Genomic DNA, 25,694 nt, shown 5'->3' with positions numbered 1-25,694 from the left:
GTTTCAGTCCCCTGCCGTATTAGGTTCTCCCCTCAGCATCAGATGGCTGATTTTTAAAATACCTTATTTCACATGAACTTTTGGGACTAAAATTGTGAGAGAATGAATCGAAAAGGGTCTTATTATTTTTACCTTTCTTCCACCTACTCCATGCATGCTTTCATCCTGTGGTAGTGTCTAAGTGCCTGATATTTTATAAAACATAGTATTTGGCTGTTAGTTTTGGAAAGGCACCTCTGATTTGTACTAAAACTCAGTAATATCTTTTTCATTATGTTACCATGGGTACTGGATTTTATAAGAATAATCACTAAATTACTTATAAATGACTTGAACCTCCACACACCAAGGATTTAGAAAATATGCACTTTTTTATGACAAAACACTAGAAATTTCTGTGTGGACTGCCTCAAAACAGCTTTATTTTAACAAAATGAGACCATATTTTCAGAAATGACCTAACTGTATTGTACTATGTAATAAAATACTTGGAGTTACTCTGAAATACTTCCAAAAAAGACAATAAAATACTCCCATTTGGGAGAAATCACTTTGAGGATTTTAGGAGTGGACTCTGTAAAGCTCCGTCCACTAGACACTGAAATAAAAGTAAGAGAATTCTCCCTCTCTGGGTGTAGTATATACATGCATGTGGCAGTGTGGTGACTAATCAAGCCTTTCTCAGTGTCTTTGTTTGATGAAAAATCAGACCATTTCATGGTGTCTAATCTCCCCTTCCTTAGAAACTGGCTTCCTCCTAATCTCTGTTTTGTACATGTAAATATGTGGGATCTTCAGAATCTTAGCAGGCTTTCTCCATTTATAGTCAAGTCAGATATTTAACTAAGAATTATGTCAAAAAATTTAAAGTGCTTAAGTAATACATTTTGTAGCTACAGTTGTATTTGGTAAGGCAAAAAAAAGTGTTTTACTGTCATATGCTGAAAAAAAATAGGTTCAGTAGGTCAATTTTTTTTTCGTTTGTGGGGGGGGGTGTACTTTCATTGATAAAAGCCTTCTCCATTGTAGGACTATTTAGAAGAAATGAAGAAAATCACTGTTGGTATCTGTGCCATGAGCAAAAAGTCAAATTCCAAACCAATGAATGAAATCCTGACTCGTCTGAAGAAATACATGCAGCTAAATACATTAATCTTTGATGAGGATGTAATAATCAATACTCCAGTAGAAGACTGGCCCATCGTTGATGTTCTTATATCTTTCTTTTCTACCGGTAATTTATGGTCTTTTTTTAACTCTCAGTTACATTTGTAAATACATTTAATAAAAACAAAGTTACACCCTCATGCCCTGAATCTTAATATCACTGTTAAGGTTCTGCTAAAGTCATAATCTAGGACATTAATTGTCAAGATGTTAAGAATGCACTTATTACATGTATGTACCTGAAAACTTGCTTCTTTATACAGAATTCTACAAACACATTTATGCATATTTCCTTCCTTCACAAAACATGTTACTACAACCATATTTTTAACAACAAGTGTGAACATAAATTTTAAGGTAAATGTACAGATTTTTGCAAAGAAATGCAAATATACTGTAGTCTAAATATCTGGTGCAGTGCAAGCTAGCAATAATTTATGACAAATTGCCGGATTGGAATGAAAATTTTAATATTTTATGTTCATTGGTATTTAGCTTGGTCATGGTCATGGCAGAGAATATCTCTACTCATCCTAAATAATATAAAGAAATGGCATTTTTTTTCAAGAAAAAAAATGCTACATGTATCTTGCACTGCATAGTACATTTAGGAAAAGGACTACATGAAATTCAGACTTCAAATCTCGCTGTTGACAGCTGTAGATTTATTGTTGTTTACCTTCTGTTGACAGCTGTAGATTTATTGTTGTTTACATTCTGTTGACAGCTGTAGATTTATTGTTGTTTACATTCATAGAAGTTATAAAACATTTTTCTTAAGCTTGACTTGTGCTTGTGACCCTTAAATACAAATACAGAAGCATTAAGCAATGTTTCAGCGCTAAATTAATGTATAACTATGAACGAAAACATTTCTTAAGGAATGTCCTAGATATTGACTTAAGCTGAACCTTAAATAAATGTAAAATAATGCTATTTAATTTATCAATTCCTCTCATGTTTCATCCTATTCAACATACTGTGGAAATGGCGATTACAAATGTATTTCTACGACAAATTCAAAACAGCTAATATTCTGTCTTTATTTATTGTGTCATGTTATAAATTTGGAAAGCTCAATTTTTCTTTTAAAGTATTTAATCCTTTACCAGGTTTTCCACTAGATAAAGCAATAGCCTACAAAGAACTGAGAAAGCCATTTGTTATCAATGATTTAGAATCACAGTTTACACTACTGGATAGAAGAGAAGTATATAAAACACTAATGAGTCATGGCATACCTCATCCAAGATATGCTGTCCTGAATAGAGATGAGAAAGGGACACCACAAACTCAATGTAAGTTACTCCAAATAATTATATTGTCTTGGGAGGCTAGATTTTACTTTTCTTGGTCCCTCTCTTAAGAGTGATTAAGGGAATCAAGGTTATAACGGTAGTCAAAAGAATGTAATTCAGGGACAAAGACCAGACATGGAAAACCGACATAGACAACAAAGAACATAAAGTAACTAAAATCAGACATACAAAGTAACAAAAGCAAATGAACAACTCGTGTTCCACTAAAAACTGGAAGGATGGACCAGGTCACCGGTAGGATAAGTGTCAGATTTAAAAACATCATTATTATCTAGACTAAGTGTAATTGAACAAAAAATGGACGAAAAAGCACAAAGTATAAAATATTGGATAAAAAGAACTGGGTCAGGAGAACATTTTCAAAGTTACTAAACAGAAAAATAAACTGCAGGAACCTTTTTGAAAGTACTAAAATTGAAAATTATTTCAAGACCAATAACATAGTTACATGTATATGGGAAACAATAAATTATTTGTATAACAAGCCACAAAAACACAGAAATCTTAATAACATCACAAATATTAGTTTCCATGTGCGTGTGATGTGAAAGGTATCTATCAAAATGGACTGCAACTGAAAAAAAAACATATGCAAGTAAATATTGTTTTAAGAAATTATGGGTTCAGTTTGGCATGGGATTCAAGTGACAATGCACAAATTCCATCTGACAAGTTCACTGAATTTCAAGTGAAGGATCTATTCACCTGAATTCATACCAACTCTCTCACAAATTAATTTGCTCAAAACAGGTGAAAATTATGCTAAATTTTTGTGACACTGATGTGAATAATTTTGCCTCTGTTAGATTATTCCTGGAGGGAAATGTTCTATTTTTAGATAGCATAACAGACAATGAGGATGTCATAGAGATAGAGAATGAGATGTTCCACAAACCGTTTGTGGAGAAGCCTGTGTCAGCCGAGGATCATAATGTATACATCTACTTCCCTAATGCTGCTGGTGGGGGAAGTCAGAGGCTATTCAGAAAGGTACTGGACCAATATGTCAAATTCAGGGGTTGCATTAGGAAATTTTTGTAAATAAAATGTTGGGGTTGTATTTGAGGTTTTCTATCAATCAAAATGTTGTACTAATATGACATTCTTTACAGGTCTTTGGACCACAGCCGTGGTAAATTGGTAATTAACATATGACCAATGTTTCAGAAGTCTTTTTTCTGACATTACCATAATCACATCAGATTTTTTGTTTCTGCAACACATAGGCTGCATCTCAGTTAGTTCTATTAGAATAAAAATAAACCATGGGAACTCCATTTTATTATTGTTTTACCATGGGCTTGCTATTGGTGACATTTTACCTTTCGTTATTGCTCAGGGATAAATAATGTAGCGTAAATGGCCTGTGGTAAAACAATGATATAATGTGATTTATTGCTTGATTATTATAAGTGCTAATTAACATGATTAACACTAACTACACACTAAGTTACTCTAAGAAAAAAAATATCTAACTACTAGTATATATTCCAATGCTTCAGAGTAAAGTACAAGAAGAGGTCAGTGCAACAAAAATTGTGATTGGTCATCGATCTGTCAAACCTATCCATTAAACTGTGATCGCAACACTTGACCACAGAGCGGTCAATACATTTTACAGATTCCATTGTTTTATTTGTCAATTTTACACATATAAACATAATGCTGTAGATTAAAACATTTATTATTACTTTATTTTACATTTGTTTTATTATTAACAGATCATCCGTCATTATACATAACAAAACTGCGATAAAATCAGTCACTAGTCAATGGTTATCAATCCATTAGGGACCAATCAGTCACTGGTCAATGGTTATCAATCCATTAGGGACCAGTCAGTCACCGGTCAATGGTTATCAATTCATTAGTGACCAATCAGTCAGTGGTCAATGGTTATCAATCCATTAGTGACCAATCAGTCAACAGTCATCGATCTGTCAAATAGTTGCACGGATCGGTTCAGGGACTGTGCATGTATTGCCATAACTATGCTTATGCTGTGTTGTTTTTCAAAACAGAATAAAAGATGTTATGGTGTCTGATCATTTGGTCTGTCAGTTTCAATATAAGTGATAAGTATGAAAAGCCGCCTGTATCTACTTTTCAGCTTTTGGAATTTCTTGTCTTCACCTATAGTAGGAACATGCTTCTTGACATCTTTAAATGATAAAGGGTATTTTGAACAATTTTCAAAAAGTATTTAACAATAATTTTTACATTTTATTTTCAATTTTTATTTGACTTTGACAGATTGGTTCACGGAGCAGTGTTTACTCTACCTGTAGCTATATGAGAAAAACTGGGTCATTTATATACGAAGAATTTATGCCAACAGATGGCACTGATGTCAAGGTAAGAAATTATTTTATTGTTAACTGCATGGATTTTTTAAGCGTTTGCCTGATACTATAGAAAAGTATGATACACCATAGGGCTCCGCAGCATGGGATGGGAAAATTAATATGTCATTTTGTTTATACATAGCTAAGCTAATTCTCAAGCATTAGATGAGAAAGTTAACATTTCTTGTTGTTTGAACGCAGGTATATATTTTAGAGCCATACTATGATCATCTTGTAGCCAGAAATCTGCGTAGAGCCCATCTATTCTCTTGCTGAAACTAGGAAATCTCCAGCATTGGACAGGAAAGTTTACATATCTTGTTGTTTGTATACAAGTATACACTGTAGGGTAAGACCAGGCTTAAACTGAAGCTAAATTCTCAACCATTAGATGGGAAAGTTAACATTTCTTGTTGTTTGAATGCAGATATATATTTTAGAGCCATACTATGATCATCTTGTAGCCAGAAATCTGGAACATTAGAAGGGAAAGTTTACATATCTTGTTGCTTCAGGTATACACAGTAGACTGGACTATGCTCATGCTGAAGCCAGTAAATCTCCAGCATTAGATGAGAAAGTTAAGATATCTTGATGTCTGTACACAGGTACAATGTATACACACTAGGGCCAGACTATGCTCATGCTGAAACCAGTAAATCTCCAGCATTAGATGGGGAAAGTTGAGATATCTTGATGTCTGTACACAGGTATACACAGTAGAGACATCCTATGCTTACACTGAAGATAGGAAATCTCCAGAAAGTTAATTGTTTTGTTATTTCAGGTATACACAGTAGGGCCAGACTATGCTCATGCTGAAGCCAGGAAATCTCCAGCATTAGATGGGAAGGTTGAGAGAGATAAGATGGGGAAGGAAATCCGTTATCCTGTTTTACTGAGTGCCAAAGATAAATTGTTAGCCAGGAAAGTCTGCCTAGCATTTAAGGTTTGTCAAAAGTCTCATAGAAAAATCCTTCAATGCAGTGTATAATGCAGGCAAACAATGATAATCTGCTTATAACTATTTTGACCTTTGACATCTCTTAATTTTCAAATATTACCTGAATGGATATCATGGTGAATTATGGTGAATTAATGTATGTCAAAGATAGAACAACCCTACTAGGATGAAAAATGTCTGTATTAATCATTACATGTATGTTGATTTTAATTGGGTATCTGTGTTTTTTTTTTTTTATTTTCATGAAGGGATCATACTATGATAAATTTTCTCTCTATTCATTTAAATTGAATTGCCTGAAAGTTGAAAAGATCCTGATTGAGTTGGTCTCACTCATACAGGTGAAGTCCTCCAGGTGCACTTGGTGCATGCTCACAGTTTTTAGTGGAGTCTGAGTTGCTCATTTGCTTTTGTTACTTTGTATATATTATTTTAGTTACGTTATGTTCTTTGTTTTGTTTGATTGTTTTCCATGTCTTGTCTTTGTCCCTGGATTACATTCTTTTGATAGCCACAATAACCTTGGTTCCCATGATTACTCCTCCAGAACAGCTTCTATTCATGTTACGTTTACATTGACAATAGCATGCCTGTTCCTGTCTTAGTTATTTCTTTTTCTTAATTTAATGGGTTTGGAATGGAAATCAGTACTTTGTATGAAGAGGGAAACATAGAAAAAACAAATAGTGATAGTGGTAATATCCAATGTTTATGTTATGTTATGTTCAATCCACTGTGGTTCTGCTTATTGACAGAATGTTGAAAGTAAGATTATAATGTCGTAAATGCCATTCTTCTGTGTATATTCTTTTTTTTTTTATAGCAAAATGTATGTGGGTTTGACCTCCTGAGGGCTAATGGAAAGTCTTATGTCTGTGATGTCAATGGTTTTAGCTTTGTTAAAAATTCTACCAAATATTATGATGACTGTGCTAAAGTATTAGGGTAAGTATGAAATATACAACTTCTTGAGAAGCAATCTTTATAAAATTCAGAGAGGAAGTGATTCATGCATTTCAAAGACCGACAATATTCATTTTTATTTCTTATTCATAAGTAGTTACAGACCACATAACTATTCAGAGTTAGTCATTTGGTTGTTGCATATAAAAATTATACAGATTGCAGATGAAATTAGCACTTATCAAGAGTTGTCGTTCCTGATTTTGTTGATTTTTTTTCGTCTTAATACAGATTTATCGTAGTCAAGACTTCGCATTGTGTCACTTTATAGGAGGGCGTAAGAGAGGCGTTTTCCATTGCAAGATTCTAATTTTCCACATATATAATTCACGTCACAAACAAAGTGGTGAAATCAACGTTAATATTTAGCGTAATTTACAACAACTGATCTGTATAAAGAAAGGACTAGAGTTAAATTGAAATATAGCAAATTAAAAATGCATCTTTGTATTGTTGGTTTTTCTGTACCATGAGTGGCCTCTACCATTGGCATTTTATATGGATTAGTACTTACTTCATCTTTCAATGTCAAAAAGCAGTGGACAGTTCTAAATATCAACTTTCTTGTTTTTATCAAATAATTAACTTGAAAGATTTATCTGAAAAATTAACTTTCAATGAAAATTTTACATTTTTATGACTTTAAATTCATGGTTTGACCCAAACAAAGACACCAGTATCCAATGAAAAATTGTTCTCTCACAATAATTTGAAAGGAGATGAAATAATTTTCATTTAAATATTTCAGGACAATGATAATGAGAGCTAAGGCTCCACAGCTCCATATTCCATGGGTTCTTGGTTCTGCTCCAGAAGATATACCTGTTGTACCCACTACTTCTGGTTCCATGTGAGTACAGTATAGAAATAGCTGTAGGATATTTGTTCAACAAAAAGAACCTATTCTATTCCAGGTTTTGTTTTAGTGTAGATACAGATGTATTCTTGGTTAATGGTTCCCTTTGAGACATTCAATTTTTCTCTGAAAAGATGTGAGTTATTTTAAAAATGATGCCTTTTTCTGTAATTGAATATTAGATATAGTTGTAATAGAGTGACCTGGTTGTGTCTGAGTCAGACTGAGTTGGCTGGTATGTCTACATACATACTGTTGCTTCTGTGATCTAGCACAATAAAGATCGGAGTCAGCACATCAGACTAGAACAAAATAAGGTCTGTGCAGTTGGTCAATGATTCTCATCCTGAAATTCTTGAAATATATGCCGTAGGACAATAAACTTTTATCAATCTCTCCTTTCTTTGACTATTTCACTTTCACCAGACACTGTTAATTCCCTTCAAAACATTATGATAAGTTGCAGAATCTATATTTTTTTTTGTTTTTTTACAGGATGGAGTTACGATGTGTAATAGCAGTCATTAGACATGGTGATAGAACTCCTAAACAGAAAATGAAAATGGAGGTCAAGCACAAAAAGTAAGCAAAAAAATAAAAACCAAGCCATAGCAAACATCATCTATGCTATAGACATTTCTACAAGAAGGAAAATGTAGAAATGACTAATTAAAACGTCTGTGGGCACTAAAAGGTTAATAGCTGAAGAACAAATAGAACCCGAAAAAATAAAAAAAATACACACATAAACAAGCAGCACAAATTTTACTAAAAACTATTTTATGAGCAACTCAGTGGTTGTTTCTAGAAAAGCAGAGTATACTTATCCTAAGGGTGAGCCTGGTCTATGCTTACTTCAGTGTTCTAGGATTTTTTAGAAATTGAGGTTTCCTCGGGAAAAATCCATATAAAATCAACTTTCTCACAGTCAATGACTGCTTTCTTAATAAAACAAATCCTTACAGTAATGAAGTTTTCAACTTGCCACGGGAAAGTGCAACTAAGTACCTAACTTTCCCTGCCCCAAATTTCACTTGCCCCTGGTAACAGGAAATTGGAATCCTAGAACACTGTTACTTACTATTGTTTCTTGTTGCCTGCTATTTTAGTTATATCATGTTGTTTGTTTTGTGTGTCTATTTTTCCTGTCTAGTCTTTATTCTTGGAATATATTCTTTTGATTACAATATGGTTCCCTTGATTACTCTGGTACTGCATTAGGGAGGGTAGTTCCTGATTTTTTTGCAAGTCTCCTTTTATGCTGATGGTTGAAGGTCATATCAGGGTAAAAAAGGGAATCACATCTCTGATTTAATAAATAATGCTTATTTTATTGTACATGTATATTCATTTTTCTATAAAGGTTTTTTGACCTGTTCAAAAAGTATGATGGTTACAGAACAGGCCATCTAAAATTAAAGAAACCCAAACAGTTACAGGAAGTATTAGACATAGCCCGTTACCTGCTGGATGAAAACCAAGCCAGTAGTGACCCCGAGATAGCCGAGAAAAAGGTCAAGTTACAACAGTTGAAGCTAGTATTGGAAATGTAAGTACAATGTATTATAATGGCCATTACATGATTAGAATTTCTTAATCTTGAAAAAAGAAACTTTTAAAAACATTTCTTTTTATTGAAACTTGAATCATTTACTTTTTTCATATGGCTACATAATAAATTGTTTTTTGAACCACATTTTTTTACCAATAATATTTAGACTAAGATGGTGAATCAATTTTGAAGATTTATAATGATCAAAATTTTTGTTTTTTTGTTTTTTGTTTTTTTTTTGGTTGATTTGTGGAATTGCAATTTTATGAACTGTAGCTGTATTAATATCTGGTTTTATAGTTACACTTAGTTATGCCAGCTTATTATTTTGTAATGGTTAATATCTATTAAAAATGCTTAAATTCACTATAGGCTGTCCAGTATAAAGAGATATAAGAGTCATTTAGGCCTGTGGAAATGTAATTTATATAAGGGAACTTGTACTAAGGGCTGTGGTTTATTAGGTAAAAAAGAAAAATGTTTAAGGTGACCCTACCTATTCTTTTTTTCTGCCTACCTTAGCCCATTTTAATGGTATTTTTTATGATACATGTATGTCACTAAACTCATTTTTTTTTAGTTAAGCACTATTAAAGTCAAGAAATCATAAGTGTCGACATTAAATAATTTTAAAAAAACTAAATGATTTTACCTACCTACCTACTTTTTTTTCATCAAATGTAACCTTAAACAGGCAATTTTTTTCCTTGGCCTTATTTCAATAATATTTTGAGACATGTTAATTTCATTTCAATATATCTGTTTTGCCTCAGTGCCCATATTTCCTAAAAATGCAACAGAAAAGCAGGAGATTGCAATTTGTAGGTTGTGTGCAATTACAATAATTACAGGAACTTCCTTAGTTTTCTTTTATTTGTAAATAACACATTGTAATTTTTATAATGTAATCCACTTGTAAAAAAGTAATGACAAAGGGTCAATCAGGGCTACAGCTCAAGTGAGGTGGAAGAGATCCAAGTTTTTACACTCGACTATTTCAATATTTTCTCTGTCACAGTCCTGTGGATCTGAACAGTATTCTTGAGGAAACACTTTATAGGTGAATAGTTTTGATGTGCTTTAATAGTGAAGTCACATGTCCCCTTACTGTTTTAAGCCATTTCATTTTTTGTGGCAAGTACCCTGAAATTGACTTTGTTGACTTTGCTGTGAATTTGAGAGTAGTCTCCCTTTATAGTCCAAGGATTGATTATTTCATGGTTTATGGAGAGCATGTGTGAAAATTGATAGTTGGATAATTTTACTGATACAATAATGCATTTTAAAAAAACATGTGCAAATACATCCCAAGGTGTTGAATGTGTCCCAAAGAGTAACATACATGTATACCGTAATAGCAAGTTTTTCATCCAAGTTGTAATGCATGCTACATGTGAACACATAATGTAGATGTTAAAATCAGTTAATCAGGAATTCTTTAATGTACCATCTCCTTAATGAAGCTACTGTTAGGAATGAAGACAGTGTCTTATTTTGTACCATTAGTTATGTGCTTGTTGTCATGCTAGTAACCTGTAGATAAGCTGAATTTATGTTTTGGTGCCCACTATTTTTTTCAGTCTGTGTGTCTATCCACTAGTTATCATATCTTATGAGTGCCCTTGTAATAGGATCTTTTCAAATGAAAATTTTAAGAAAAGTTGTAATGATTACTATAATTTTGAATTTATTCTAAACCGAATCATTAAAAATATGATGAAAATAATTGAGTAAGGTATTGAGTAATTCTTTTTGTAGTATATTATACACTCCTTGAAACATTCACGTTTCCCATTTTAGTGTTTGTGCATCGTTTGTCGTGCGTTTACACATCTTTTTGCGTTCGTTTAAATGAACGATAGAAGCATACCTTTAAATGCATGATACAAGCGTTCGTTTAAACGCACAATAAGAGCGTTCGTTTAAATGCACGATGGAAGCATTTCATTAAACGCATGATACAAGCGTTCGTTTAAACGCACAATAAGAGCATTCGTTTAAACGCACGATAGAAGCGTTCGTTTGTTTTTTTACTTTGATTATTTCCTTGATTTAACTGTTATTTCTATATTTTTTGCTATCATTAATTTATAGGATTTCATTAATTTTATTTTCTATTTTTTCTGTTAACATTATATGTCAATATTATTATTTTTCGTCATTTGTCCATTGTGCATTTAAACACACAATAAGAGCGTTTGTCTATTGTGCATATAAACACACGCAAGCAGTGTTGGTTTATTGTGTGTTTAAACGCACGCTTGGAGCGTTTGTTTAAACGCATGATAGGAGCATTTGTTTAAACGGACACGTTCGTTTATCGTGCGTTAGGTGAGCGTTTAGTGTGCGTTAATGTATCATGCGTTTGGGAAACCTAAACATCTCAAGGAGTGTATTTATAATATACAGATTTTCTTTGACCATACATGTATGTTATCTCCGTATGTTAAGTTTTTAACTCAAACGTTATGCCAAAGCTTGACTTCTTACATTTAAGCTCAGGAACAGCGTTACTTTGGTATAAGATTGAAGTTATCAAAACATGAGTTTTATGATTGTCATGAACTTGTGGATCATTATTGTGTATTCATATGCACCGTGAAAACTGATTTGTTCCACTAGTCATAGTTTTCCTTTCCTCTTTCGTCTATCCTGGATGACTTTTTATGAGCAATTTGGTGGGTGTTTCTAAAAAAGCAGATAAAACTTTTTTTGTGCTTGTCTGTTTTCCATGTCTGATCTTTGTCCATGAATTACATTCTTTTGAATAGAATATTGGTTCCCTTGATTACTCTTTGATCGTATGGAGAGTCAGTAGATTATATAGCATTGTTTGATGTTAAGGATATTATTTTTATCTTATTTGATATGATCAACATAAAATTTACTTTGAATTCAGAGAGAGAGAAAAGAGGATAAACTCTTATGATAGTGGATGTTATTGCATATAAACATTTATTTTTTTTCCTATGAACTGCCCAAAACAGAGTTTTTTTTTATCTCTATAAATTCTCTGTTGTTCAGATTTTCATTATAAATTATACATCGTATGAATTTAAAGCAAGAATAGACTCCACTATGTAGAGAGGCACACAGTTCAAGATAATCACAGATTGTTATAGTTTTTGGTAGTTTAAGCATATTGCCTCTCAGTATTATTGTACTTTACTTTCGTTATAGTTCTTAGTTCTCAGACTCTTTCTTTCCTATTTTGGGGGTGTCCCTTTTCACATTTTATCGCTATATTATTATAATGTGTAGAAAACTAATTCAGAAAAGCATTCTTAGTCATTTATCCATGCTTTAACAACATGTAATTCAACCCCATTACATTACAGGGCAATAAGAAAGTAATTGAATAAAAACACCAGCCTTCTTCATTGCATCTTTGAATACTGAGCTGAGAACCAGGAAATTTACTTTGAATGGCCTCAGTTTTGTAATTTTTTTTGGGGCAATTTATTCATGCTTCACGCCATGCTTTAACCCTGTAGGTATGGTCATTTTTCTGGAATAAACCGTAAGGTTCAACTGAAGTATCAGCCACATGGCCATCCCAAGAAATCATCCAGCGAGGAGGGTGTGTAACATTTCAGCAATGACTGCCATATTGTTTATATAAATGTTGAGTTGCTGGTGACAAACTGTTGTCTGTAATCTATTTGCTTTATCCACTGTCTCAATTACAAAAAGCTCATATTCAGAATGATTGTTTTAGAATTAACAATTGTGATACTCAGTCAGCAATTTCATGTTACAAAAATGTTATCTGAACTGGTTGACTGTACATGACCTGAATTTTTTTAGGAAAAGGTCAAGCTAAAAAAATTACAAAAGCTGTGGATACAACACAAACTCTTTCCTGTTAGTTAAAAAGTAATGACAGGTCGTGATGTTAGTATATGTAGTTGACCTCTATATCAACCCATTGTCACCAGCTCACCACTTCATACCTGTACAATATGGCAGCCATGATATGTGCCGTCATCAAACTATAGATGTGATATGTAGCTTAGTTTTATCCTTTGTCTGGTGGTCGGTAGCATGTCTGTGTCTATAATACTATAGCATGCTTTAACTACTTCTGCATTATGATTGCCTTTGTGTTTCTGTTGTAGTGATCTTTGACCCTTGTAATCCAATCTAATGTTTTGAAGGGCTTGCATTATCATATAGTACCAGCAGTTCCCCTAATGAGGAACAGATGTTTCATACTCAGATTTTAAGCTTTGGAAATTACAGCTTGCATTTTATACTGACTTTTTTAATATTTTCATTTATTCTTTTGGTTTTGTTTTTCTTTGCAACTTACATTTTAAAACGTTCATTAAAATCAGCTGAAGGTTGATTGTAAAATTTTCTATAGGTATAAATTTACTGGAATTCATCGTAAGATCCAGCTGAAATATCAGCCATTAGGCCGACCTCTTGGCACCTCCAGTGAGGGTTTGTATCCCAGTTACTGTTTGTATGATTTGTTTCACCTTGGGAGCAACCATTTTACTTTAAAGGGAAGGGCATGGGGCTAGTAAACAGGACAAAAAATCATGGTGAAGAAATAAGCTGACTTTAATATTTGCCTGATTATGAATGCTTCAATTGAAAAAAGGCCAAGGGTAACAACAGAAATAATGATTATGAATTTTTTCAACCTAGATCCTCCCCCAAGAAATCAAGTGGTTGCTCCCTATAGCAAAAACTGCATAGTGGACATTTTTGGATTCAAAAATAAAATAACTGACAGAAAATTTACTCAATCTACATGCTTATTTTGTGGATTATAAAAGGTGTTTTACTCCAGCAATTAATATGTTCACCCTGCATAAATTTACCTCTATGCAGTTTTTTTTCATTGGTGTGGCCAGAATTTTCAAGAAACCAATGTCATTTTATTATTTCTAGCTTATTGTTAAACATATTGTGATCTATATTGAAACAGTATGTGATTTGTTTACTTTTTCGGAATCCTATTGTTTTGAAAAAAAAAATTCAGAACAACAGGATTACATTCTACTTGGGAAAACTGGCTTCAGCCCTTCCATCCTAGATAACAACCACTACAATAAAAAACAAGATTAGATAAAACTATTTTCAGATAACAGGAATAAAGTGACTTATGTTTAAACTTGATCAAAATTCTTTTGAACTTCTTTCTGTTACAAATAATTGTTTTTTTAATTGGAAGATATTTAGGCTGTGTTTTCCAAAATACTTCTTTAGATTAGTTTACTTTCAAAACGAAATTCTGTGACATTAATCTTGTGGACACTGTTATGGTTGAGTTCTATGTGTTTGTTTAAATCATTGTTAGCTTTCTTACTAACATATGATGATCTGTGTTGTGTATTAATTAATTACAATTTAAGGAGGATGCTGTACAAAATGTATATTCAGAAATTAAGGTTAGGACTTCAAAACGTCAGGCATCTTAACCCAACCAACTAGAGTGACATGAACATGGCACTATAGAGGTTAATGTTATCTAGACACAACGGACCACAGAGTTTGATATGGCAGCAGTCCATTGTCTATTCATTGACATTGATTTTTTAGCACTGTGTTCATCTTGTCCTCCCAAACAGTTCTGCTTTTGTTGTGTCGCTCCCGTTTGTTGTGTTGGGATTCTGGGTGTGTTCATTTGAAGCAGCCATTTGTGGGAGGCATAGTGTGATCATAATGTCTGTCCATCTGTTTGTCCTTTTTTGTTACAGTTTACTCAGCAACTACTTACTTACAACATAATTTCATATCTTTGGATTCCAACAGAGATTGAAGTGACATCAACTTCCTTTTTGACAACTTTGTACTTATGTAGTACACCACATAAGCATCACGCAAAATGTGATTCATGGTTATAAAGCCTACATATTTTTATTTTTGATATTTTGTTTAAAATGTCATAAAAACAGAAAGTAACATGTGGCTTTTCATATAACCCTTGTTCATAGGAGATAAATAAACATATAGAATGCAATGTAGAATTCAAAATTAAGGGAGATAACTCTGTAAATGACACAAAAATATGATAGAAACTACTGGATTTTCCATGTGGATTATCTTCTAAGAGCAGACAGATTGGAATGATTAATTACACATTTCATAGTATAGATCCATAAAACAACTTGATAAGAAAAATAAAAATATGTAGCCTTTTTTGAGGTGTATCACATTTCACAGAATTTGCATGATTCTTAAAAAGGTTGCTACTTAATTAAACCTTATAGCTACTTGGGTGGGGCAGTCGGTTCTCTTTATTTTTAGTTTTATTGTGTATGTTACATAATGAAAGTAGGAGATGAGCAATATGTATAGTAAAAGAAAACCTAAATTAGTGGAAAATGAAATGCTGGGGCGTTCTGTATACATGTTTATGAATCGCTTATAAATTTGGCCTTGTTAATTAATCACTGATCCAGTTTAAAAAAGGATTTTCATATAATTGTCATATGTGACTTTTGGCTCTGTAAGATGGAACAATAATAAAGGATTAGCAATTTATTAAAGCATTATCTATCGAATTCTCAACTGGTTGCTTCTTGACACACTTTAAACTGATATGCTTGTAATAAGTGCTCACAAGAATCAGAGAATTTTTCACCCTACCTAAGTACTATATTTGTGGTTAAAGTTGAAAATGATTTCTGAACATTTCTGAATGTACAGGATTGGTTTCAGGTTTTTGATCACTTTAACTTTAACTTACTTTTTACATTGCTTTTTAATGATGCTGTTTTAATGTTAAGTTAATGTGGTATGTATATTGATAGAATTTTATCAGATTGATATTTTTTACTTTGCATTTAATTTAATTTTTTAACGAAGCACTGAACTTAAAAGATAGTTACACTTCTCCATTGAGTCTCAGGGATTTCTTCCATTGGTGAGAGAAATTGATTGCCACAAGTGAAAAGAAATTGATTGTCACTCTATTGGGTAATGGTCATTCAATCAGGTGAAGACCTACTATGTTCTATGAAGTTAACTATTTTACTTGCTGTAAGATTCTACTTCTCTGTGTTTGTCATATAAGACCTTTTCATTGCTCATGTTATTGTTTTTAAGGTTGTCAGTTATGTAGAACATGGCAAAAAGAATGTATGTATAATAGAAAATATATCTAGAATAATCACAGCACTATTGGTTATTTAGTACCAATATTTAAGGGTTTTGCACACGTATATTTTGATGAACATATTGGAATATAGCCCTGTCTGTCAATATGCTGTAGAATAAAAATACTCCAAATTGAATTGATGAGTTTCTCGTGCAATGCTTATATTCATTTATTTGCAAAACGAACTATGGTTACATAAAAATATGGTATTTTTAGATAGAAAAAGCATTGTATTTTTTGGTGGGTTTTTGTGCATCATGAATCACTTCTACAATTAGCTGTGTCTGAAATTTAAAAGTGCAGATACATGTACAACAATGCAGATAAGATTTTTATGATTTATTTTATATGACAGCGTACTACAATACATTTCAGTGTTTGACCTAGATCTAGGATCTAGCAGTGGTAATGTCTTTGTATAGATCCTTGCTATAGTGTGCTTTTTAAGTTACCTGCCCTTGGTTTTATAAAATGTGTCCTGGTTTTTATTACATTACGAAAGCTTTCGAGTGGCTTTGCACATCCCTTTACTACATACAGCACATGAGTTTTTTTTTTTGACACTTTGAGGTGTTTGGCTTAAACTTGTCAGGATTGTCTCAAAAAAACAAGATTTCATGCAAAAACAAAGTTGACCCAATTTTAGAGAAGGGGAGCCTGCCTGACTTTGATTTGGTGCCTGGTTTGGCTTCATGCATGATACCAAACATTTCCCACCATAAATGTGTACTTATGAGCTGCCAATTTCTGACATGTAAAGCAAAAGTATTAGAATAAAAAAAAATATTTTGAGGCAATCCCTTAAATTGTGTATTAATTGTCAATTGAAAAAGACTATATTGTCTTTAACAATTCTAATTTATACTAAAAAGTTATTTTCTTTATAAATAACCATGATAAACATTCTCTTAGAATTGTCAATTTTGATGGAAAAAGATACATTTAAATGCTGCTGTAGATCCAGAGATTTTGAAAAAGGGGGTGTTAAGAGGGGTTTTAGAATCAAAAGAGGGATATATGCTATTATTTGCTCGTTTTTGTCAAAATTTTGTACAGAATTACAAATATTTGAACAAGAAAGGGTTCCGAAGAAAGCCCCAGAAATCCCCCCTGCGTTCATCACTGTTGATGTTTTTTTGTTTTTTTTTCGGTCACCATACATATTTTATTGGTAACTTAAGAAGCATGGACTGCTATTTATAGTATATTGGCTAGACATTGGTGTGGCTTAATACTTGTTCTACTTGTTATAATGCTGACTAAACATATTAAAAACAGAAAAAAAACCAAATATTATGCTTTGATTATCAATTTAGATATCATTAATTTTTAACAATTCTGAATAAATGGAGGAAATCATAATTAATGAAATATTGTCTTTTTTGTTGGGAGCGGTTCAATTATGCATATTATTATCTTAACCATACCGATAGTTTTTATACTGCAGTTAAGTACACGGGAATTGAACATGCATGTACTCATAATTTGCATATAGTTTTATTTTATTTTATTAATAAAGTTAACAAATTGTCACTTTAAATTGGTCTTACTCTCTTAATACATCCCTCTTTTTTCACAATTTTACTTTGTCTGGTTTTGACAACATTGGTGTAATTAAAAACTATTGCAAAGTAGTATGTCTCCTTAGTTATCTGTAGGTCATATTTATTATAAAATGTGTGTTTGTGCAGTACATTATAATACTATTTGTTAATGTACATACTTAAAATTTCAGCTCTAGATTACCATGATTGCGTCTTTAAGTTTAACTTCATGATATTTCTTATATAAAAAAAATAACCACAAACAATGAGTTATTTTGAATTTGTGGTGATACTTTTTTATGTATAAATAATTCATAAAGAGTTATTTTGAATTTGTTTTGATATTTTTTTTTTAATAAATAACCTGAACAAATTTCAGTGCCTTTAAATTTGCAATGACATTTTAATGATCAATGAGTTCAGCAATAAAAAAGTGACAATGTTGCTCATGTGCGGCCATGCATGAAATTGATGCCTGCTGGGTTGATAGGAAAGTAGCTTCTAGAAAAGGTTGTGCCTGTTGAAACTCCTCAGAATGGCGGGTAGATACTTATCTTGTGCTTTACATCTCTGGGCTTTACTAGAGCTGAACCTATGTGCTTTCAAAAGTGCTTGCAAATTCCAGTAGTCAAAAACCCGGTTGTTCATTAGATATCTTCTGCTTTTGGTTTATTTGGTATAATGTATATACAGTACACCCAAAGATTCTCAAACTCCCATTTCTGAGTCACTTTTTGTTGTGACCAGGAAATTCCCCAAAATAGTATAAAAATCATGGACTGATCTTGGCATGTAACTTTGTCCAAAAGGCAATAAAATGCTTCCAGCTGGGAGTTTTTTATTGCCCTGATTATCCTTTGAAGAACCACCTACATCCTGTCTTACCTGTCAGGTGAACATGATTACAATACACAAGGTAATAAAATACTTGGAGTGACTCTGAAATACTCTCAAAAAGGCAATAAAAGACTCCCAGATGGGAAAAATCACTTTGAGAATTTTAGGAGTGGACTCGGTAAAATCCTCCCTCTCTGGGTGTACTGTAAGTTTTTCTTTCTCAAGATTTATTGTAATTCATTGTAGGAACTTCTGTCATGATTGATCTATTGATAAAATTTATTGAACAACTGGGTCCATCATTGGCATCTTGTTAAAATGTTAATTTTCACATTTGTATTGAGTCATTTGTGAATAATTAGTAAATTTACTCGAAAGAATTAATGTGATTTTGGAAAGTAACATTTTCTTTTAAAGGTAGTCTCCTTGTGAGCTAAATTAGATAATTGATATGTATGATACATGTTACTATAGATCTGTAAAATGTGGGTTAATATGTAAAATGTGTATTTATAATGATTATGTTTTTGTTCACTAGATGAAGTTGCAAGGCCTCCATCATTATTGTTGGTTGCTAAGTGGGGAGGGGAGTTGACTCCTGCTGGAAAAATTCAAGCTGAGGATCTGGGGAAGGCTTTCAGAACTCTATATCCTGGTGGACAAGGTAGTGATTAGTCTCTAGATTAAACTGCAAGTGCTATATACATGTGTATATGAAATTAGGAGAAATCATAATTCCAATTTGACTTAAGAGGATTCCAGATTCTACTGGATTCCAATTTGCTCTGTAACAGATGCATTTTACACTGAGTTGATATTTTTCTATACATGTGTTAAAAAAGAAAGCAGAGGCGTTTACCATTACAGTCTCTCCAGTTGTTTCTACTAAAAAAAAACAAATGACACAAAGTTCAAGATTTTAAGAGTCATTTTCATTAAAAAAAAAAGGACTGAGAATACGGGTTGTCTTCAAGGAGCATAAACAGGCATGTAAAAGGATTTAGTGATAAACTACAAGTTCACTTACCTTAAGTTTGGTGTCCTATGTCCTAGTAGACTTTGAAGAACTTGTCTGCCGAATATGAGTTGTCTCATATTCTAACTGCAGTATTACTTCCTTATTTTCCTATCGAATAGTGATTCTAAGGTCAAAGATTAAATTTGTGATGATTACGTTTATGAGGTCCTTTATCATGTATAGACCTGTAGATATTGACTGACTACTGAGGATACATAAAAGATTTAATTATTTGAAAATAAGAAAACCTTATTTTAAAAGGTATGCATAAATTTTATTTTTGTTTACCACTTATATTATTTTCATTTATTTGTTTCAATGGTGTACAGACTTCCATTATGGAGATTTGTTTTCAGATTTCCCCTTTTATTAAATGTGTAGCATATTACAGGTCAGTTTGAGACCCCAGGTTTAGGTTTCCTCAGATTACACAGTACATTTAGACATGATCTTAAGATATATGCGTCTGATGAAGGGCGTGTCCAGATGACAGCTGCTGCTTTCACTAAGGTAAGATATAAGTGATATATGTAGTGGTTTAAACCTTTTTCAGATTCTTCTTAATTTCTACATATGCTGTATGAATTGGGAATCACTCCACTGTACTTTCGATAAAAGTCACAAATTCAGGATTTTACTGATTGTTTTTAAAAAATACGGGAAGAAATACTGATTGTCATAAAGTAGCTAAAACACTAGGTCTGCTCATGTTGGAAGACTGTATTAATAAACAATGTAAGCAAGGTGATCTTTAGAATCATAAGGTACACATACATCCGGTACATGTACATGTAGGCTATTGAAATTTAACTTTTGCATATACTCAACATATCTATCATCTATGGATAAAATTTAAAAGTTTGGTTACTGTGTATCCTGAAATTTTGTCACAGTTTGGTTTTTGATACTTTCATGGTATGACCTGCAACTCAAAAATAAATCAGTTTTAAATATTTTCTCTCTAGAACTTTATAATTTGATTTTAGGAATGCTAATTAATTCAAACTATAGTACATATATAGGTCACCAAATACATGAATGAAAGATGGTGCAAAATTTTGTCCAGTTGTTCCTTTTAACATGTTTAATTGGATAAACAATTCAAAAGGGATTGATACATATATCATGTAATGTGTTTCTGTCCCTCTATGCAGTTTCCAATATTCATTTATATTGGTTGTTTACAGGGCATGTTAGCATTTGAAGGGGAGCTAACTCCAATCTTGGTACAGATGGTGAAGAGTGCCAATACTAATGGACTTCTGGACAAAGAAGGAGAATCCAAACACCAACATATGTAAATATCATGTGTATTGTAAGGTTCTTATATGATTGTATATCATATGTTTAGGACCGCCTTGAAAAACATGCTTCTGACTAAATAATTACTTGATGAAAAACATTTAAATAAAAATCATATGGTACTTATATGTTTTCAATAGGATTTTATTAATAAAAAGAATATAGTTTTCATATGATTTTTGAAAACATATGATTTTGTGTAATTTAAAAGCACAAAAACATATATTTACACATGTTAAAATCTTTTTATATTGTTATTTTTGAAGTGTTAAAGCCAGACTCACACAATTACTGAATGAAGACAAAGAATTCACTGAAGAGGATATACTTAAGGTATGCAGTGTTCATGACCTATATAAATAGTTCATTTGAGCATATGTCGTCATTTTACGGCCATTTTTTTCTGTAATCTGTCATCAGTAGCCTTTATTTTGTCGTTTGTAATCTGTCTCATGTTTCAGTGACAATATCTTTTTTCTTTACTAGCTTATATTCTTCTGAGGTTATACTAGTACAAGTACAGTAGTATTCGCTTATAACATACAGGCTTATAATGAATTCAGGCTTATAACAAATTAGAACATATTTCCCAGTCCCAGTGTTTTACAACTAATGCATTTCGTCATTGATATAACAAATTTGTTATAGCGAAATCAGGGATATAAGGAATTCGTTATAGCGAAATCGTGGATATATAACGAAGTATTTCTTATGGCCCGGCGACAGGTTTATTGCTGAAGTTTGTCTTGGATAAAATGATGAGTCAATTTAATTGTTATGTAAACACAAGTGTGCTACCCACTATTATTGATTAATCAACAATTTCACGGTGGATGAACACACAGTTAGAAGATCAGCTAATCTTACCTGTATTTATTTTCAATAAAATATCCATCAAATAATGACCCCCAAGCCATTGAAAAATTTAGCCTAAGAACATCCCACATTGTGAACTTTTATCATTTTTGATTTAATGATTATATTTGATGGTAGTTCCATTAAATCGATAGTTTTCCACGCCTCAAGGGGTCAAATATGCTGTGTAAATTACTGCAGACTCAGGATGGTTTGATAATGAAAATTGAAATGCCAGTATGCAGAGAAAGGCTTCTGATCTCAATACTATGTATCAGTTAATCTATGTGATGTTTATCTTAAAGAAGAAATACTAATTAAGGGGGTGTTCAAGTATTTGACTACCCTGTCCAGTCTCCCACTGACAAGTAAGAGTAATCAAGGGAACCAAGATTATAGCGGTAATCAAAAGAATGTAATCCAGGGACAAAGACCAGACAAGGAAAACAGACATACACAACAAAGAACATAAAGTAACTAAAATCATAAATACAGAGTAACAAAAGTAAATGAGCAACTTGGACTCCACTGTAAACTGGGAGTATGGAACAGGTGCACCGGTAGGGTAAGCGTCCTCTGCTTTTCTAGAAACACCCGCCAAAGCCAACCGAGGAAAGGATAACCTTAAAAAGTGAAAAGTTTAAAAGATAATAGAAAGAGAAAGTATTCAAGCTTATAAAAAGAGTTTATAAAAACAACTATAACAGCAACAAAAACATGTGTTTTCTTTTTTATTTGTCATTTATAATAAATACACATGACAAAACAATTATTTAATTTACTGCTAGGAAAAAATGCATCAATATTGCTACGTCTTAAGTGATAATACCACTATTAAGAAAACAAAAGTGGAGATAATCCTAATTTTGAAAAAAAAGAAAAGTTTATGATATAAGGATGCATATATAACAAAGTAACTAAGACAGTCCCCTGAGATTTGTTATAAATGAACTCAACTGTATTTAAATGGCTTAATTATAAACTGAAATTGCATAAGTGCATGTTCACTGTATCTTGATCTTAGTAGTTAAAATTGATCAATCTTATATTTCCACTCATTTGCAAGTTCTTGATACATATGAGCAAAGAAATTTACATTTGCATTTCCTTTTGTAATCTATCATGAACATAAAGTGGTGAGCTATTATGTGATACCCTAAAAAAGTTGCATGTCTGTCTATCTGTTCATCTCCTGACAGTTTCCAGATGAAAACTTGAGAACAGATCAATGAATTTATTTGGAACTTCACATAGTTGTTACATACCATATAAAGTTCAATTTTCAGCAAAAGTTAGTTCATTTTGAACATTTTACCATCACCTTTGTTTCAACATTGCATGGGAGGATACCACTCAATGCTCCATTAATACCATATTTGCAGCCTTGAAAGTGATATTCAAAAGAAAGGAAATTATGCAGATAAAAATTTCCTAAAAATACTATGAGCACTCAAAATATAGTAAATAAGAAATGTTTTGCTAGAAAAATCATTTTCTAAAATTCATATTTTCAAATTCAACCTAGTAGCTACCATGTTACTCTCATTTTCTTGTTGCTATTTCAGATTGCACCTACTAAGAATGTTTCTTTAGTGAAGGCAACTGAATTTATTAAGAATCCATGGAGATTCTGTGAATATGTTTACTCTATGGTGCAGGAGCTTACAGCCAAAGTTAGGAACCTTAAGCTAGAACACAGAACTAGAGGTATATCTTCCAGTTCGTGTAGAAATCTCATGCAGGATTGTTTTCTTATTTCCACTGACAAGGATTGCAATTAAAAGGACATTTTTAATTTATCTTGAAATATTGTCCCAAGCTCCGGAAGTTTTTAATTGTTACTCAAATTGGCCAGATAGAGCTTATTGAATATCAATTTTTTTTTCTAAAAGAAATTCCACACTTAAGTAGCTTTAAGGAGGTAAACCTAGGGTAAGGGACATAACTCTTGAAATCAGTGATACATTTGTATCATATTCAATTTCACCTAAGCCTCTCAAGCTTTTGAAGCAATAAAATCAACCCAAGTTACTTAGATGCTTACATGAGATTGATGTAAAATGCTGAATACAAACGTTCCAGTGATTTTTAAGAGTTGTTTCCCTTACCCTAGGTTTGCCTCCTTAAATCTAATCAGAATTCAAAATCTAGGGTATGTGATAACATTATAATATTTGTTTTACGTGAAATTGCACTAATCTTAAAGTTATTTCTCATAATGAAGGGAATTATCACTCCAATTTGTAGCATTATTTAAAATGTTCAATGTATTGTATCCATGGAATGCTTTCAGACCTAAAGCTGTATAATGGAGAATCTTGGGAATTATTGATAAGACGGTGGGCTAAGTTAGAGAAAGATTTTAGGATGAAGGATGGCCGATTTGAGATCAGTAAGATACCGGACATATACGACTGTATCAAGTATGATCTACAACACAATCAGAAGACTTTACAGTATGACAGAGCATCAGAACTGTTCAGGTGCTCAAAGGCTCTGGCAGATATAGTTATACCTCAGGTTAGTTCATTTGGGGCTGAAGAACTATTCTATGAAATTGGGGCATGTAGAAATGTTCAGCTGCTCAAAAGCCCTGACAGATATAGTTATTTATTGCTACTTTTGTTTAAAATCCCTTTGAACTTGCTATATGATGATTTTCAATCTCACGTCAGTCGAGTAAGAATGAAAATTATTGTATAGCTGTACAACATACATCACGTCATGTAGCCCTCCCCTGAAAAATAGCCTTGAAAGGAAACTTTGCAGTGCTTATAATATTTACATATTTAGGTGAGGGAAACTGAAAATAAATGATAACTGAAACCTTACACTTCAGCAAAACAGCAATATACATATTATTTAATACTTCTTCAACTTGCGGCACTTTCTTATGTTCATCTTATCTTGGACAAAGCCGCTCGACGAGATAAACATGAAAAACTCCTTCTCATTGAAAAAATGTAAAATAATCTAATAATCACAGGTCAGTCAAATTTGGGGATAGAGGCTTCAGAAATGTTCAGCTGCTCAAAAAGAGAAAAGAACATATCTGATGAAATGTAACAAATGCACTAGCATATAACCTAAATACAAAATACTTTCAGAGATCACTGAAAGGCATAATACATATAATTATGTGTATCTATGGTGGGGGGGGGGGGGGTCGGGGCTGAGATATGTTAAGGCTTTGATTGTTAAATCACACATTACATGTATTAGTCACATGGGTTATACAGTCTTAAAATATCTGCAAATTTAGAAATTATATCAATATTTTAGTAAATTCAAAGTCCCATAATGTATAGATGTTTTATTTACGTTACCATGGTTACTAGTGATGGATTTTCCTTGACATTATAAACTTTTAATTGCATTATATCATTAATGACAAAATCATACATTATGGTAAACAAATTATTTAGAAAGTTAATTGTATACTTGTATGTAGGAGAGATTTAAATCTGCAAAATTTTCATTTCTTGTAATTAACAGGAGTATGGTATAACAGTAGATGAGAAACTCCACATCTCCCAGAATCTATGTACCCCTCTGATGAGGAAGATAAAGAGTGATATAGAACAGTGCTTCCTGCCTGATGATGATGATGACAGTACAAGACTTAATTCTCAGTATGTACTTATGTACGATTTAATTTATTGGCAATTTTAATATATGACTTTCTATATTTTCGCTGCCTATGTTTTCTGTCTCAGGCCACTGCTTTGGTACTGAAAAATGTGGGCACTTTTCAATGGCATTTTTATGTTTATTTGACTGTGACATTACCAATTAACAGAATAACCCTAGTTTTGAGCATCACATCTCACCCTTTTGTGATACATGTAGTTCTCACCC

At 32.4% G+C, this 25,694-nt stretch overlaps 1 protein-coding gene across 17 annotated transcripts in view; it reads left to right on the top strand.

Moving 5' to 3' along the window:
* LOC148597500 (inositol hexakisphosphate and diphosphoinositol-pentakisphosphate kinase 2-like) overlaps positions 1-25,694 on the top strand; it is a 52,303-nt gene that overhangs the window by 2,950 nt on the left and 23,659 nt on the right. For 11 of the 17 annotated variants that reach the window (XM_088564438.1, XM_088564441.1, XM_088564448.1 and 8 more), the window contains exons 3-21: positions 1,030-1,234; positions 2,280-2,465; positions 3,325-3,476; positions 4,740-4,841; positions 5,619-5,780; positions 6,619-6,740; positions 7,507-7,608; positions 8,110-8,196; positions 8,978-9,163; positions 12,661-12,746; positions 16,229-16,261; positions 16,656-16,685; positions 19,200-19,325; positions 20,071-20,189; positions 20,867-20,976; positions 21,248-21,314; positions 23,402-23,543; positions 24,130-24,356; positions 25,332-25,468. In XM_088564438.1, the coding sequence (XP_088420564.1) occupies positions 1,030-1,234; positions 2,280-2,465; positions 3,325-3,476; positions 4,740-4,841; positions 5,619-5,780; positions 6,619-6,740; positions 7,507-7,608; positions 8,110-8,196; positions 8,978-9,163; positions 12,661-12,746; positions 16,229-16,261; positions 16,656-16,685; positions 19,200-19,325; positions 20,071-20,189; positions 20,867-20,976; positions 21,248-21,314; positions 23,402-23,543; positions 24,130-24,356; positions 25,332-25,468 (2,381 nt within the window). Of the gene's footprint in view, positions 1-1,029; positions 1,235-2,279; positions 2,466-3,324; positions 3,477-4,739; positions 4,842-5,618; positions 5,781-6,618; positions 6,741-7,506; positions 7,609-8,109; positions 8,197-8,977; positions 9,164-12,660; positions 12,747-13,532; positions 13,613-16,228; positions 16,262-16,655; positions 16,686-19,199; positions 19,326-20,070; positions 20,190-20,866; positions 20,977-21,247; positions 21,315-23,401; positions 23,544-24,129; positions 24,357-25,331; positions 25,469-25,694 lie in introns of all 17 variants that reach the window. The other 6 variants (XM_088564449.1, XM_088564443.1, XM_088564442.1 and 3 more) reach the window with 5 other exon arrangements.

The sequence above is a fragment of the Perna viridis genome, chromosome 15 (assembly GCF_037379345.1).
Source record: "Perna viridis isolate PV_CMFRI_1.1 ecotype Kerala chromosome 15, ASM3737934v1, whole genome shotgun sequence".
Taxonomy (NCBI): domain Eukaryota; kingdom Metazoa; phylum Mollusca; class Bivalvia; order Mytilida; family Mytilidae; genus Perna; species Perna viridis.
The sequence above is the reverse complement of the archived record's forward strand: the minus strand, read 5'-3'. Positions and strand labels throughout refer to the sequence as shown.